Source organism: Rhinatrema bivittatum, chromosome 2 (assembly GCF_901001135.1).
Source record: "Rhinatrema bivittatum chromosome 2, aRhiBiv1.1, whole genome shotgun sequence".
Lineage (NCBI taxonomy): Eukaryota > Metazoa > Chordata > Amphibia > Gymnophiona > Rhinatrematidae > Rhinatrema > Rhinatrema bivittatum.
The window spans coordinates 762,480,929-762,495,249 of record NC_042616.1 but is presented as its reverse complement, the minus strand read 5'-3'; the positions used below and the strand labels follow the sequence as shown (position 1 = coordinate 762,495,249).

At 41.1% G+C, this 14,321-nt stretch overlaps 1 protein-coding gene across 1 annotated transcript in view; it reads right to left on the bottom strand.

Moving 5' to 3' along the window:
• The window catches only part of FAM91A1 (family with sequence similarity 91 member A1), a 152,074-nt gene that overhangs the window by 65,693 nt on the left and 72,060 nt on the right, over positions 1 to 14,321 (bottom strand). Inside the window, exons 9-11 of the mRNA XM_029591984.1 lie at positions 9,266 to 9,372; positions 6,461 to 6,499; positions 6,215 to 6,327 (exon numbers count right to left, since the gene is read on the bottom strand). Coding sequence (XP_029447844.1) covers positions 6,215 to 6,327; positions 6,461 to 6,499; positions 9,266 to 9,372 — 259 coding nt within the window. The remainder of the gene's footprint in view (positions 1 to 6,214; positions 6,328 to 6,460; positions 6,500 to 9,265; positions 9,373 to 14,321) is intronic.

The following is a 14,321-nucleotide window of genomic DNA, read 5'->3' as shown; positions in this document are numbered from 1 at the left end:
TACAGCTCTGCGGAAAAGAAGAGACTGAAGAGGAACCCCGCGCGGACCCGTGGTATAGGGCATGCTCAGTGTGCCTAGTTAAAGTTCTAGAAACTTTGACAAAAGTTTTCCGCATCGCGACTCAATCTGATGATGTCAACCCACGTGTGAGGACTACCATCCTGCTTGTCCTCTGTGAACTACAGTGTTTATTCCATGCCTCTTTGAATTCTTTGACTGTTTTCTTCTTCACCATCTCCTTTGGAAGGGCATTCTAAGCATCTAACACCCTCTCCAAGAAGAAATATTTCTTGACGTTGATTCCGAGTCATCTCCCCTGGAGTTTCATTTCGAACCCCTCGTTCTACTGTTTTCTTTCCAATAGAAAAGGCTCAAAGTTTGTGCATCATTAAAACATTTCAGATATCTGAGGTCTGTATCATAACTCCCCTGCACCTCCTCTCTTCCAGGGTATACATATTTAGATCCTTCAACCTCTCTTCATGTGTCGCCCGATACAAATCTCACACCATTTTGGTCGCCCTTCTCTGGACCGCCTCCAACCTGTATCTATCCTTTTTGATATACTGTCTTCAGAACTGTACAAAGTACTCCAGATGAAGCCTCACCAAGGACCTATAAAAGGGCATTATCACATTTTTCCTGTTGGTTATTCCTCTTTCTATGCAACCCAGCATTCTTCTGGATTTAGCTATTGCTTTGTCACATTACTTTGCTGATTTCAGATTGCCAGATACTATATTACCCCAAGGTCTCTCTCTTGCTCTGTGCACCAAAGAGAGAGACTTTAAAATTAAAAAAAAAAAATCATGGGATAAGAGGAAGTGTCTTATTGTGGATTGCAAACTGGTTAAAAGACAGAAAACAGAGAGTAGGGCTAAATGGTAAATCTTCCAAATGGAGAAAGGTGAATAGTGCAGTGCCTCAGGGATCTGTTCTGGGACCACTGCTTTTTAATCTGTTTATAAATGACCTGTAAATGGGAACAAGTAAGATGATCAAATTTGCTAATGACACAAAATTATTCAAAGTTGTTAAATCACAAGAGGATTGTGAGACATTGCAAGAGGACCTTGCAAAACCAGGAGACTGGGCATGCAAATGGTAAATGAAATTTAATGTGGACATATGTAAAATGATGCACTTAGGAAATAGTAACCCAAATTATGGCTACACAATGCAAGGTTCCACATCAAGAGTCACCATTCAGGAAAAAGTATCTAGGCGTTATCGCTGGTAATACACTGAAATCCTCTGCTCAGTGTGCAGCAGCAGCCAAGAAAGCAAATGGAATGCTAGGAATTATTAGGAAAGGAATGAAGAATAAAACAGAGAATATCATAATGCCTCTGTATCGCTCCATGGTGCAACTTCATTTTGAGTATTGTGTGCAGTACTGGTCACCACATCTCAAGAAAGATATTGCAGAATTAGAAAAGTTACAGAGAACGCTAAAGGGGATGGAGCGATTCCCTTATGAGGAAAGGCTAAAGAGGTTAGGACTCTTCAGCTTGGAGAAATGACAGCTGAGGGGAGATATAATAGAGGTTTATAAAATAATGAGCGGAATGGAATGAGTAAACTTTAATTTACTCTTTCAAAAAGTACAAAGACTAGGGGGGGACACAAAATGAAGTTACTAGGTGATACATTTAAAACTAATAAGATAAAATATTTCTTTTACTCAACGCATAATTAAGCTCTAGAATTCGTTGCTGAGGATGTGGTGAGAGCTTTAGTATAGCTGTGTTTGAAAAAGGTTTGGACAAGTTGCCGGAGGAAAAGTCCATAAACCATTATTAAGGTGAAGTTGCAGAAATAAACTGCTTATCCCTGGAATAAGCAGCATGGAATCTATCTACCCCTTGGGATGCTGTGAGATACGTATGACCTGGATTGGCCACTGTTGGTCTGACACAGTATGGTGAGTCTTATGTTCTTTTTGATTGTTATTAAGCATCCCACTGCTTTTTACAAAGTCATACTCACCACTCACTATGTAAGAACTGCATCAAACCTACTGGGTCATGCTTTGGATATGTCATTTGTGATAATTCTCCAAGATGGCCGAGATACCACTTCATGTAATGTAATGTACAACATTCAAAAAAGGTGCAAGGGGTATCAGAAAGACGTGAACAACGATAAATATCTGGAAAAAATACTAAAGGGATGTAAGGAAGATACTCAGGACACACAGGTATAAACGAGGAACAATTTTGTTTAGGTAGTACAAAGTAAGGTGAAAAGACTTGACTTTTTACTGAAAGGATTACATGCGGGGAAGGTCTGTAAAACAAACTTGAAAACAGGAATAAATGGAGAGCAACAAACAAATACTAAATATGTTTGCTCAGTGCTCACTGAAGCTGGTGATGGAGAAAAACACAGGTCAATATCGGGCGCATAAAGATCAGAGATCTAGACCTCACTCCATTTACAGATGAGAGGGTTTGCATGTGAATCCAGCAAAGAACAGGATCCAAAGCAGCATGATTTTATCAGAGGGAGAGTACGTCAAATAAATCTCATCCATCTCTTTGACTGACACGAAATTAGATCAGAGCAAATACTAGGTTTGGTGTACTTAGTTTTCAGTAAGGGCACAGAAACTATTCCAACACAGGAGGCTCATTATAAATAAAGCTGGAAATCCTACAGAAGATTCTAAAGAAATTGTAGAGTGAGAGACAAACAGGTAATAATGGTAAATGCAATTTTACTCCCAGCAAAAAAAAAAAAAAAAAGGGGGGGGGGGGGAGGGAGATTTAAATCAATATAGTGCCTCTGGGGATCATGAGTCCTAGGTTCAGTTCTGTTCAATATTTTTATAGTAGGAAAGGTTTTCCTTTTTTTCAGAGGATACAAAGTTCTACAACAGGAGAGACACTCCAAACAGAATTGTAGAAACAAGAGTCATCTAAGAAAGCTTGCGTGGTCAAGTGTTTGACAACTAAAATTTAATGCAAAAAAGTACAGTTGCATGCATTTGTGGAAAAGCAATCCAAAAGAGCTGTGCATGATGTGGGAGCAGGGGGGATCATGGCACTGATGTGCCCCAAACAGGAGGGAGGATCTTGGGGGTTGCTTATTTATTTATATTTAGCATATGCCATTTCATTGGTAGCTCAAGGAGAGTTACATTTGGTACAAAAGGTATTTTCCTATATCCAGGGGGCCTACAATTGTTTTTGTACCTGAGGCAATGGAGAGTGAAATGACTTGCCCAGGTTCACAAGGAGTCAGTAAGATTTGAACCCTGGCTTCTTTGGTTCTCAGCAAGCTGCTCTAACCACTAGGCTGTATATATATTTCTATCCAATGATCTCAAGGCAGCAAAACAGCATGATGAAGCAGTGTGAAGAGCCCGAGGAATACTAAGGTGTACCAGTAGAAAAAAAGGAGGCAATACATGTCTCTGTACAAATCATCTGGAGAATTATGTCCACTTCTGAAGACTATATCCAAAAAGATTCTGTCTAGAGGAGGACTACCAAAATGCTATAGTCTCTAGATGGATTTAAAAAGCCAAATATGAAAAACCTAGATAAGGGAGGGGGATATGATAAGAGATGTTCAGATAACTCAGTTAAATGTACTGCACAAGATGCATTTTCCAGTAGAAAGTTAGAAAACAAGTTCTAGAACAGGGGATCATGATATGAAACTGAAAATACATAGAGGAATAACCCAAAGAAAGATTTCATCAGAGAAAGGATGATGATGCAAAGAACAGTCATTAATGGATATGGTGGAGGCAAAAGCAGTATCCGAATTCAAGAAAACATAGAATAAGCCAAAGGGGTAGATTTTATAATGTATGGATGCACTGATTTTATAACATGAGCGCACTGGAACGCACGCATGTTATAAAATCAGTGGGCTACATGCACATCCTGACTTTATAATCCATGGCGCATATGTGCAGGTGGCACGCGCAAGGGGGGGGGGGGGGGGACGTTCGCAATTTCTGTGCAGCGACGCAGTCGGGCCTTCCTCAGTTCCCTCCCAGTCTGCTCCAATTAAGGAGCGGACTGGGAGGGAACTTCCCTACTCCCCTACCTAAACTTCCTCTCTCCTCCCCACCTCCTAAACCCTACCTATCTTTTTTTGTTTCACCACTTATTTCAGCTCCCAAGCTGAAGTAAGTTGCGCACGCCGGCCAGCTGCTGTCACGCGAGTCTTCAGGACAGCGATCAATGGCGCTGTCCCGGCCTGCCCCCCCCGCCAGACCCCACCCTTTGAAGAGGCCCGGCAGTTGTGTGCTCATGGGGGTTTTCGCGTGTGGCCAGGTCTAGCATTTTAATAGGAAGGGAAAATGGGTCAACTGTATGGGTCCTGGAGTCTTCATCTGCCATCATATTCTGATTTTCTATGTTTCTAAGACACTGTCCTGAAAATGCTTGATCCAAGGAAATTAAACCAGAGTAAGCTTCAAGCAGTCCAATAAATTTAAAAAATGAAATTGTTTGCTCAGGATAAGGTGCGTATTACTTCTGAAATACTGTACTGTTGAAGTTGTTCAACATTTCATGCTAAACTATTTACAGGGCTCTCATATTAGGAATTTGAGACCACATTGTATCACCTTCCAAATAGGAAAGAAGAAAGGAAACCAGCCAAAAAAAAAAAAAAATCACAAAACAGAATTCTCTCAAGCAAGATACATTAACTTGTTCACAACATACACCGCCAGATTCTTAGAATCAATGCACCAGATGGAGCAAAGAGAGAAAGCTGGGAGGCTCCATGTTAGTGAATGCCAGAAGGTCTGTTTAGCTGAAACATGCTAGGCTTTTTTCCATTATAGTTTACATCGTAGTTTTAAAAGTTAGGACATTAACATCTGGCAGCAGACAATAAACTGTTTGGATCATCTCAATGTTGAAGCATAATAAGTATTAAAACATATACAGGAAGTCCTTAGACTTAACAACATTCCATTTAGGGCAATTAATATTTAAATCAACCCTGAATTTGCACGTGTGCTTCACGCCTCTGGCAACATTTTCAACTTCCAACACTGCTTGCGGCACTGGCTGTTTATGTCAATGCATCCAAAACGGACATCAGTGATAAGACTCCGTGGATCCAGATGTAGCAGCAAAAGCAAAGCCGACAGCTCCCACTACAATCTGCTACTCCAGAGAGAAGGAGAAGTGAGGAGGATGGGCCCATTGAGAAGCGAGAGCAAACCTAGAAATGCCAGGCCGCACTGAGTGCCAGCAGTGGCAGCCAATTCAGGCAGGAGCTGTCAGGGGAGGTGAGAGATGGGAAAATGTATTTTTCACACCAAAGGCTTGTTTTGGAGATCTATGGTTGGGAACAAATACCAAACTGACTTTTTGAAAGGGGTGGTATCCCAGGTTTCTCTTGACTGGCCTGTTTGGATCCCAACTCAGGGGATGAGGACCAGCGAAGTACAGAACAAATGTTCAGCTCCTGGTGGGTCAGATTAAAGAATTAGACCCCAAAACGTTACCAAAAAGCATATCTTGGCCAAGATAGCAGCAGGGAAAAGTTTTAAAATGTGTTTATGCTTTTAGTATTGTATTAAATTCAGGTTTATACTGGTGAAAATAAGATCCTGGGGCCTTGGTGCTGGAACTAATCCCCCATGTATAACATTGTTTCCTATTGCAAAAGTGATTTTGACTTCGCATGCGATTTTCAGGAACCAGTCCAAGGACTTCCTTGATAGGTTATTCTGAACTACCTCTAAATCAGACAGAACGGACTGTAAAGAAAGGGCTGGCGGAAGCACTAGGCGAGCTAAGCCTGTGCCTAGGGCGCCGACCCTTGGGAGGGGGGGGGGGGGGGGCACTCACCTGTTTTCTAAAAAGGAGATTTGGCAAAGCATTTCCGATGGTGAGATCCACAGGAAGGAGGCTATTCCTGACAAGTATCTATGGCAGGTGTCGGGGGTGGAGTGTTGGAGGGCCCCCCCCCCCCGTTCATGCTGACACACCCCCTGACCCAGGTCGAGGCTCCGACTCCTACCTTTCAGCCCAACTAGAGGTAGGAGTTGAGGCCGCAACAGAATGCGCGAGTAAGGGGGGGCGGCGCAAGACAGAAGGTGCCTAGGGCACCTAATCCCCTTGCACCGGCCCTGTGTAAAGATAACAACAAGAAACCACTTCTTCAATATAGTTACAATAATTCAAGTAAAATGTACTGAAGAGTGTTGCTTTCCTTAGAACCCATGAATATTTACTTCAGTCTGTTTACGGATGGGATATTCCTCCAAGATGGATGAAGTTGGTCTGGATTTATTACTTGGCCTTTTTTGTGAGCAAAACCCAAGCGACAATACATAGAAACTGCATTCTGGAAGGACAAAAGAAAAAGAAACCTACATTAGCAAGTGTTTTTTTTTTTTAAATTTGGATCTACCAATATGAAACAAGTGAAAATCATACTGTGATAAGTAAAACTTTAATAAGCATTAGACACTATTTACCTTTACTAGTGATAAATCGATTTCTAGGACATTAGCAAGCTGCAAAAGAAAACAATGCAGTTAGAGAAAATGGATATTAGACATATTGTTGGCTCTGTGAACCAGGAGCACCCCCTGCACCATAAATGTAGCAAATGGCACTGGACAGAGCCATAGAAGGTCATCCACTTATCCTAAGTCTGAAGGAGATTTTCCTTTTAGTAAATTACAGGAAACAACAATAAATACTAGCAAATTTCATTCAAAACTTGTTATATATGAATAGTGTCACATTCAACTCTTCCCAGTCCGAGTACTAGTTATATACATTCATGGTCTTTTCAGAATGAAATGAATGAATGAGCTACCAACAAAGCTGTTTTAGGCTGGGTCAACTCCTTTAAAAGGTGAATTTTCAAAACGTTATGTAAAATATAGCATATCTGCACGTAAGTAGCCTCTACTCGCATATTCCGTATTTTAGAAAAATTCACGTACACGCATAAGTGTGTAAAACAAGGGCGGTCTGGGGTGCGTTGAGGTGGGGGGTAGCAGTTACAGGCATAAGCTGTTATTTTAAAAGACACACACGTTCTGACTAATCCTAAGGTTTCCGGTCTCAGATTGTTAGTTATTTTAGAGGAGTATGGTAGGTTATCTGGATATAAAATTAACTGTTCTAAATCTGAAATATTTTCTTTAGGACCTCGGGATGTGGAAGGGGTACCGAGATGCTTTTCTGCATTTAAGAAGGCTAGAGAGGGCTTCAAATACCTGGGAATATGGGCACCACGCAGGACAACGGACTTGTACCGCCTTAATTATACACCAGTAGTTAATAAGATTAAAAGGGATCTCCAGAACTGGGATGATCCTGTTTTTTCTTGGGCTGGTAGGATCAATGCTCTCAAAATGAATATACTACCTCAGCTCATGTACTTGTTCCAACATATTCCATGGTATTTACTGGAAGGGGTTTTTTTCTGTCCTCTGTGGGGCCATGAATAAATTCATACGGAAAGGTAAATCTGCACGCATAAAATCACGTACGCTCTGGCGATCTAAAGAGATGGGAGGAATGGCACTCCCAAATTTACAGTGTTATTGGGCTCGTGGCCTTTCAGGAGCCATGATGTGGTAGGGAACGCTGATTTAAAAAAACCAAAACAAAACAAAAAAACACTTCAGAGTGACACTCAACATCAAATTCCCCTCGGGGGCCTAAAAGGATTTTAGCTTAGTGCTATCATCCCTCCCATAGTTGGCCTAAAACTTTTAGGCCTACCTGTCTCCACTCTGCAGCATCCCGGTAAAGCATAGACGTGACTAGCCTACAATTACCCCGTAAAGGAGTAATTGCAGAGAGACACTGCGCCAACCACTTAATTTTTTCCTGACAGGTTTCCAAATGTTTAGGGTATGAATGATGTGTGGGCTGGCACCACTAGCTCTCTTGACACCCGTAGATAGGTCTGACTGAGTTAATCCACTCCACCCGCTAGCTGCACTTTGAGATGGTACCAAGGCACAGTCTGATTGATAGAACCCATGATACCTGACCTGGTTCAACAAAAATGTATCCAGGAAAGTGTTCCTTTTAATGGTGTCTCTATTTTCTAGCAAGCCCTGCAAAGTTGTCAAATTAAGCCTGACCCAGCATTAAAATCAATACAGCTCTGGAATAGGGATCTTTAGTTAGACTGGGCTCCTTTGCAGTGGGAGAGAATCAGGAAAAGAGCATGAAGTCTCTATATGCACACGCCAACTAGAAGTGATGATCAGACTACTCCATAGAACAGGCAGATATCCCCTTTTTTTATTCTTGGTTTCCTACGACTTCATCAGGGGTTGCGGTCTTTCGGGATCTTACATTCATGAATGGTGGACACGTGTACGTTGCTTCTTTTTGACAGCTAATTGCGATAGAGTGCCGCAAAATATTGGTAAAAGCAATCGATATGAAACCAGAATTGTGCCTGTTGGGTGTTTGGAGAGAGCATAACTTCACCATTTCGCAAAGATGTCTGGCGGATCATCTTATCCATGCTGGCAGGTTTACTGTAGCACTGATGTGGAAGTCAGCTCCCAAATTAGGCTGTTGGCAGAAATAGCGTTGGTGGAAAACCTCACCTATCAGCTTAAAAGGAATGAAACTCTTTATGAAAAAATCTGATCCCCTTACAGGAAATACCAGAATAAGCAAATCCTCTGACTCATGATCACTAATGTAAGGCTGGAAATAATTATTATATCGTTTATCCGTATAGTTGTCGAACTGAACATATACTCTAAATTGTTCTGTTTTTGTACTCCTATACGATTGCGCTCTTGAACCTCTAAGGTAGTCTGGGGGGGGACGGTTCTTCCTTTCTATTGTATATTATGTAAAAATTAATAAAGAGTTAAAAAAAAAAAAAGACACGTGTACATTTTCCAGCTTTTTATACTTACTAATTATCTGATGTAAGTGCTATTAAAAGTAGGAAGCCTGGGTGGAGTTCAGGCTGAACAACCAGGAGGGTTTCTCTATGAGCTGCAGAAGGACTGAGCGAACTGGTGGATTAATTGGTAAACTCATTAATTCCGTTTACACACGCCTGTTTTAAATTGGCCAGCTTGTGTGTTTAAATCGGGATTTACGCAAGTCCTAGTTCAATGCGTAAAACATAGGCACGTATATATTATAAATAGGTGGGTAAAGTATGCGGTTTCAATGCGTTGCATGTATAGACGCATGTGGTAGAATAATGCGCATCTTATATACATGTACATGCCACCGTGTGCAGTTGTTTGAAGGTTATCCTCCTTATATGTAAGATGACTTACCTCTGCCACATTAGTGTGCTCATCTATTGAAACAAAGATCTTGTAGAGAAGAGTTTCGAAGTAATCTCCTTGTAATCTATTCATCACAAAACCTTCGAGTGGAGGCACTGAAAAAAAAAACCCCAAAGGTGGCTCTTTAGCTTTCTTATAAAATGAGAACACAGAGATAACAAAGGGCAGATTTTCTCAGGGGTTCCCTTCCCCTGTAATTAAGTTTGCCAAAAATCAGAATTTAAAAAATGGAAGAGACCTCAAAACCTCTGAAACATATGATCTTTAAATTGGCTAAAAATAAATACACAAAATGAATGCTGAGACAGAGCAGATAACCCAGATTATTGGCCTAGGCATTCAGTCTTTCACCAGTTCAAATAGGCAGCAAACAAACACCGGTTATTTCAATCAGCCATTTAATGGTCTAAGAAATTGTGATCTCAGCTTTAAAATCCAGCACAACACTTGGCCTTTATTTGGGAGCTAAAATGGTAGAATCTATAGAGGTCAGAGCTTGAATTTAGATTGAAAATTAAACTTCTCATTCTCCCTTAAAATTGGTCCCTTTAAAGTTCAATGAACATTGCCAAGCAAAGAAGGAGAAACAAACCTGTACTATCATTTTTTGTCTGTTTTTATTTTTAATTTTTTATGATTTTTTAAATTAACTTTATTGTATTCTTTTTTAGATTGTTATTTTGATTGTATCTTTTGTTTATAAAAACATAAGAAATTGCCATGCTGGGTCAGACCAAGGGTCCATCAAGCCCAGCATCCTGTTTCCAACAGAGGCCAAACCAGGCCACAAGAACCTGGCAAGTACCCAAACACTAAGAAGATACCATGCTACTGATGCAATTAATAGCAGTGGCTATTATTCCCTAAGTAAACTTGATTAATAGCAGTTAATGGACTTCTCCTCCAAGAACTTATCCAAACCTTTTTTGAACCCAGCTACACTAAATACACTAACCACATCCTCTGGCAACAAATTCCAGAGCTTAATTGTGCATTGAGTGAAAAATAATTTTCTCCGATTAGTCTTAAATGTGCTACTTGCTAACTTCATGGAATGCCCCATAGTCTTTCTATTATCCAAAAGTGTAAATAACCGATTCACATCTACTCGTTCAAGACCTCTCATGATTTTAAAGACCTCTATCATATCCCCCCTCATCTGTCTAGTCTCCAAGATGAACAGCTCTAACCTCTTCAGCCTTTCCTCATAGGGGTGCTATTCCATTCCCTTTATCATTTTGGTTGCCCTTCTCTGTACCTTCTCCATTGCAACTTTCTTGAGATGCAGTGACCAGAATTGTGCACAGTATTCAAGGTGTGGTCTCACCATGGAGTGATATAGAGGCATTATGACATTTTCCGTTTTATTAACCATTCCCCTTCCTAATAATTCCTAACATTCTGTTTGCTTTTTTGACTGCTGCAGCACACAGCTGACGATTTTAAAGTATCATCCACTATGATGCCTACCCTAGATTGTTTTCCTGGGTGGTAGCTCCTCATATGGAACTTAACATCGTGTAACTACAAGCAAGGGTTATTTTTCCCTATATGCAACACCTTGCACTTGTCCACATTAAATTTCATCTGCCATTTGGAGCCCAATCTTCCACTCTTGCAAGGTCCTCCTTTCCAACAGTGGCCAATCCAGGTCACTAATAGCTAACAGCAGAGGCATGCTAAGGGGAGGGGGAAGAGGGTGAGGGGGTGGACCACCATGGGTGGTAACAGGGGGAGGGGTGCTATTGCTACCGGCAGGAAGGTCCTGCAGAGGCACGGAACAGTGACATGGCAGGGGAAACCTAAAAGCAAGGATCTGCAGTGGCAGAGGCCTGCAGCGCTGCCGGCGTTTCCTGGAGCCGGCGCAATGGTGCTCCAGGAGCCGGCGGCAGAAGAACAGGCCCAGCACTGTCGCTGGTAACCAAAGAAGGGAGAGACTGGCCCTTTGAGAGTATGTGCCAGTGTATGCGGGGGTGTAGGTGTGTATGAGGGTGTGTGTATGTGTGAGAAGGTGCCTGTGTGTAGGGTGGGAGTGGGGATGAGAAAGAGGAAGCGTGTGCGAGAGATAAAGAGGAAGTGTGTATGTGTGAGAGAGATGGAGGAAACATGTGTCTGTCTCTTTCACGCACGCAGACACACACTCAAGCTCCCTCTGTCTCTCCCCAAGTGTGTATGTGCGTGAGAGACAGAGGGAGCATATTTTGTTTGTGTGTGTGTGTGCGTACCCCCGGTTCACAACAATCTCAGGGTAACAGGTATGGAGAGTGGGGGACTTTAAAATCCTTATTAGTTTTAATTACTGGGTGTTATTTGATGTCTGCTGTTTTGAAATATTTTATCGATGTTTAGGAAATTTAAAAAAATTTGTACAGGAGCTTTTAATTATTGAATAATATTCTATTCATCAGCTGTTTTGGTAAGGTTTTACTATTCTGATTGATTTATATTTCTTGACTGTATTGTTTTGAGCAATAGTGATTTTCTGCTTTTCCATTGTTGCATTGCATACAGAAACTGGCTTGTGGTTTCCAGTTCAGTTTTTGTTTGCATGTGTGTGTGTGAAAGACACACAGAGGAAGCATGTGCATGTGAGAGAGAGACACAGAGAAAGCGTGTGCGTGTGTGAGACACAGAGGAAGCGTGTGCGTGTGTGAGAGACACAGAAGCATGTGCGTGTGTGAGAGAGTCACAGAAGCATGTGTGTGTGTGTGAGAGAGATACAGAGGAAGCATGTGTGTATGTGTGAGAGAAAGGAAGCATATTGTCTGTGTATGCGCATGCGTGCAACAATCTTACGATGATATATATGGAAAGTGGGAGATTTTTAAAATCCTTATTAGTTTTAATTACTGGGTGTTATTTGATGTGTCTATTGTTTTGGGATATTTTATCAATGTTTAGGAAATTTTAAAATTATATATTTGGGGGGGTGGGTGGGGGGGCGGTGCAAAAGAAGTATCGGCCCCAGGTACCTCTGCCTGACAGGATTCCAAATAGTAAACAGGTGCCATGCTGCTAATACCCAGGTATAAGTAATGACTTTACCCACGTCTACCTGGCTAATAACAGTTTATCAACTTTTCCTCTGAGAATTTGTCTAAACCTTTTTTAAATCCAGCTCTACCCAAGCCTTTACCACATCTTCTAGCAATGAGCTCCAGAGCTTAATTGTGCATGGAGTAAAAAAATATATATTTTCTCTGATTTATTTTGAATGTGCTACTTCTAACTTGATGAAGTGTCCCCTAGTCTTTATATTTTTTGAAATTGTAAACAACTGATTCACATTTACCCTTTCTACTCCACTCATGATTTTATAGACCTCGGTCATATCTCGCGCCTCAGCCGTATCATGTCCAAGGTGAACAGCCCTAACCTCTTCAGCCTTTCCTCACCGGGGAGCTGTTCCATCCCCTTTATTATTTTAAGTTGTCCTTCTCTGTACCTTTGTCAGTTCAGCTATATCTTTTTTGAGATGTGGTGATCAGAATAGTACATAGTACTCCAGGTGTGGGCTCACCAAGCATCAATACAGAAATATTATCATATTCTCCATTTTAATCACCATTCTTTTCCTAACAATTCCTAACATTGTTTGCTTTTTTTGACTGCTGCCACACACGGAGTCAAGGATTTCAAAATATTGCCCCCAATGATGCTTAAATCCTTTTTCGGGCTGCTAACTCCTAATATGGAACCTAACATTGTATAACTATAGTTTGGATTACTTATCCCTATATGCATCACTTTACACTTGTCCACATTCAATTTTATCTTCCATTTGGACATCCAGTCTCTCAAGGTCCTCCTGCAATTTCTCACAATCCGCTTGTGATTTAACAACTCAGAATAATGTGTTGCATGCAAATTTGATCACCTGACTTGATGTTCCCTCTTCCAGATCATTTATGAATATATTAAAAAGCACCAGTCCCAATACAGATCCTCAAGGCACTCCACTGTTTACCTTCTTCCATTGAGAAAACTGACTATTAAGTCTTACTCTCTGTATCCTGTCATTTAAACAGGTCGCAATCAATAGGACATCACCCCTATCCCATGATTTTTTCATTTTCTCACTCTCTCATGGGACACTATCAAATGTCTTCTGAAAATCCAAATACAGTACAAAATAAATTTCAATCACATTAACTGAGAACAGACTAAATTGTTGGTAGATTATCAATTTCTTTCTTTCATACTTTCGCCTGCTAAGATCCCACCTATCAAGTGAATGCCATTTCAAAATCCTGTAACTGGTGGTCAGGGACATAAGAAGGCGAAGAGGGAGAAGACTCATGTCACACACTGACAGGTTTTTGGGTTTATAGCCGATTTAGATGGAATCACTTTTTAATGGGATAGATTCAGAAAAAATAAGCCAGACTATGTCACTTAACAAGGAAAGAAACGCCATCCTGACTGGCAGAAAAACTGAATTCTGCCATTGAGAGATGCTGTTGCTTTTAGCATTAATTTTTATATAGGGCAATATTTCCCCAAAATGTTTCAGCCTTTTGCAGAGTTTAATTATTTACTGATATGGTTGGTTCAATGACAGCCTAGAAAGCATATGGACTCATGAAATGGTGCCAGTTCCCATCAGCCACTAGAATTCCACCCAAAAATCCTCCAACAAGAGGTCCAGATTTACTCACGAAGTATGCAGGAGCTCCGCCTCCCCCTCCCTAAAAAAACACAGCTCCACTCTCTCTCTCTGATCCCTGCAGTGCCACGGTGTGCACAAACGCCCCTCCAGGACATCACTCAGAACCTTCCCTCTCTAAGCCATTCTCCTAAATCTTGTGTAATTAAAGCACTTTTATGCTTTCTTCTTTTAAACCTTTTTTTGATATGGGGGATGGATCTGCTCTTTGGGATCTAGCCAGGCATTTGTGACCTGAACTGACCACTGTCGGGAAACAGGATGCTAGGCTCTATGGACCATTTATCTAACCTAGCATGGCAAATTTTATGTTCTTAATTTCAAAATAATATCTGAAAACTTTGGGCATAATGAAGTTGCATCAAACTAATCCACAAA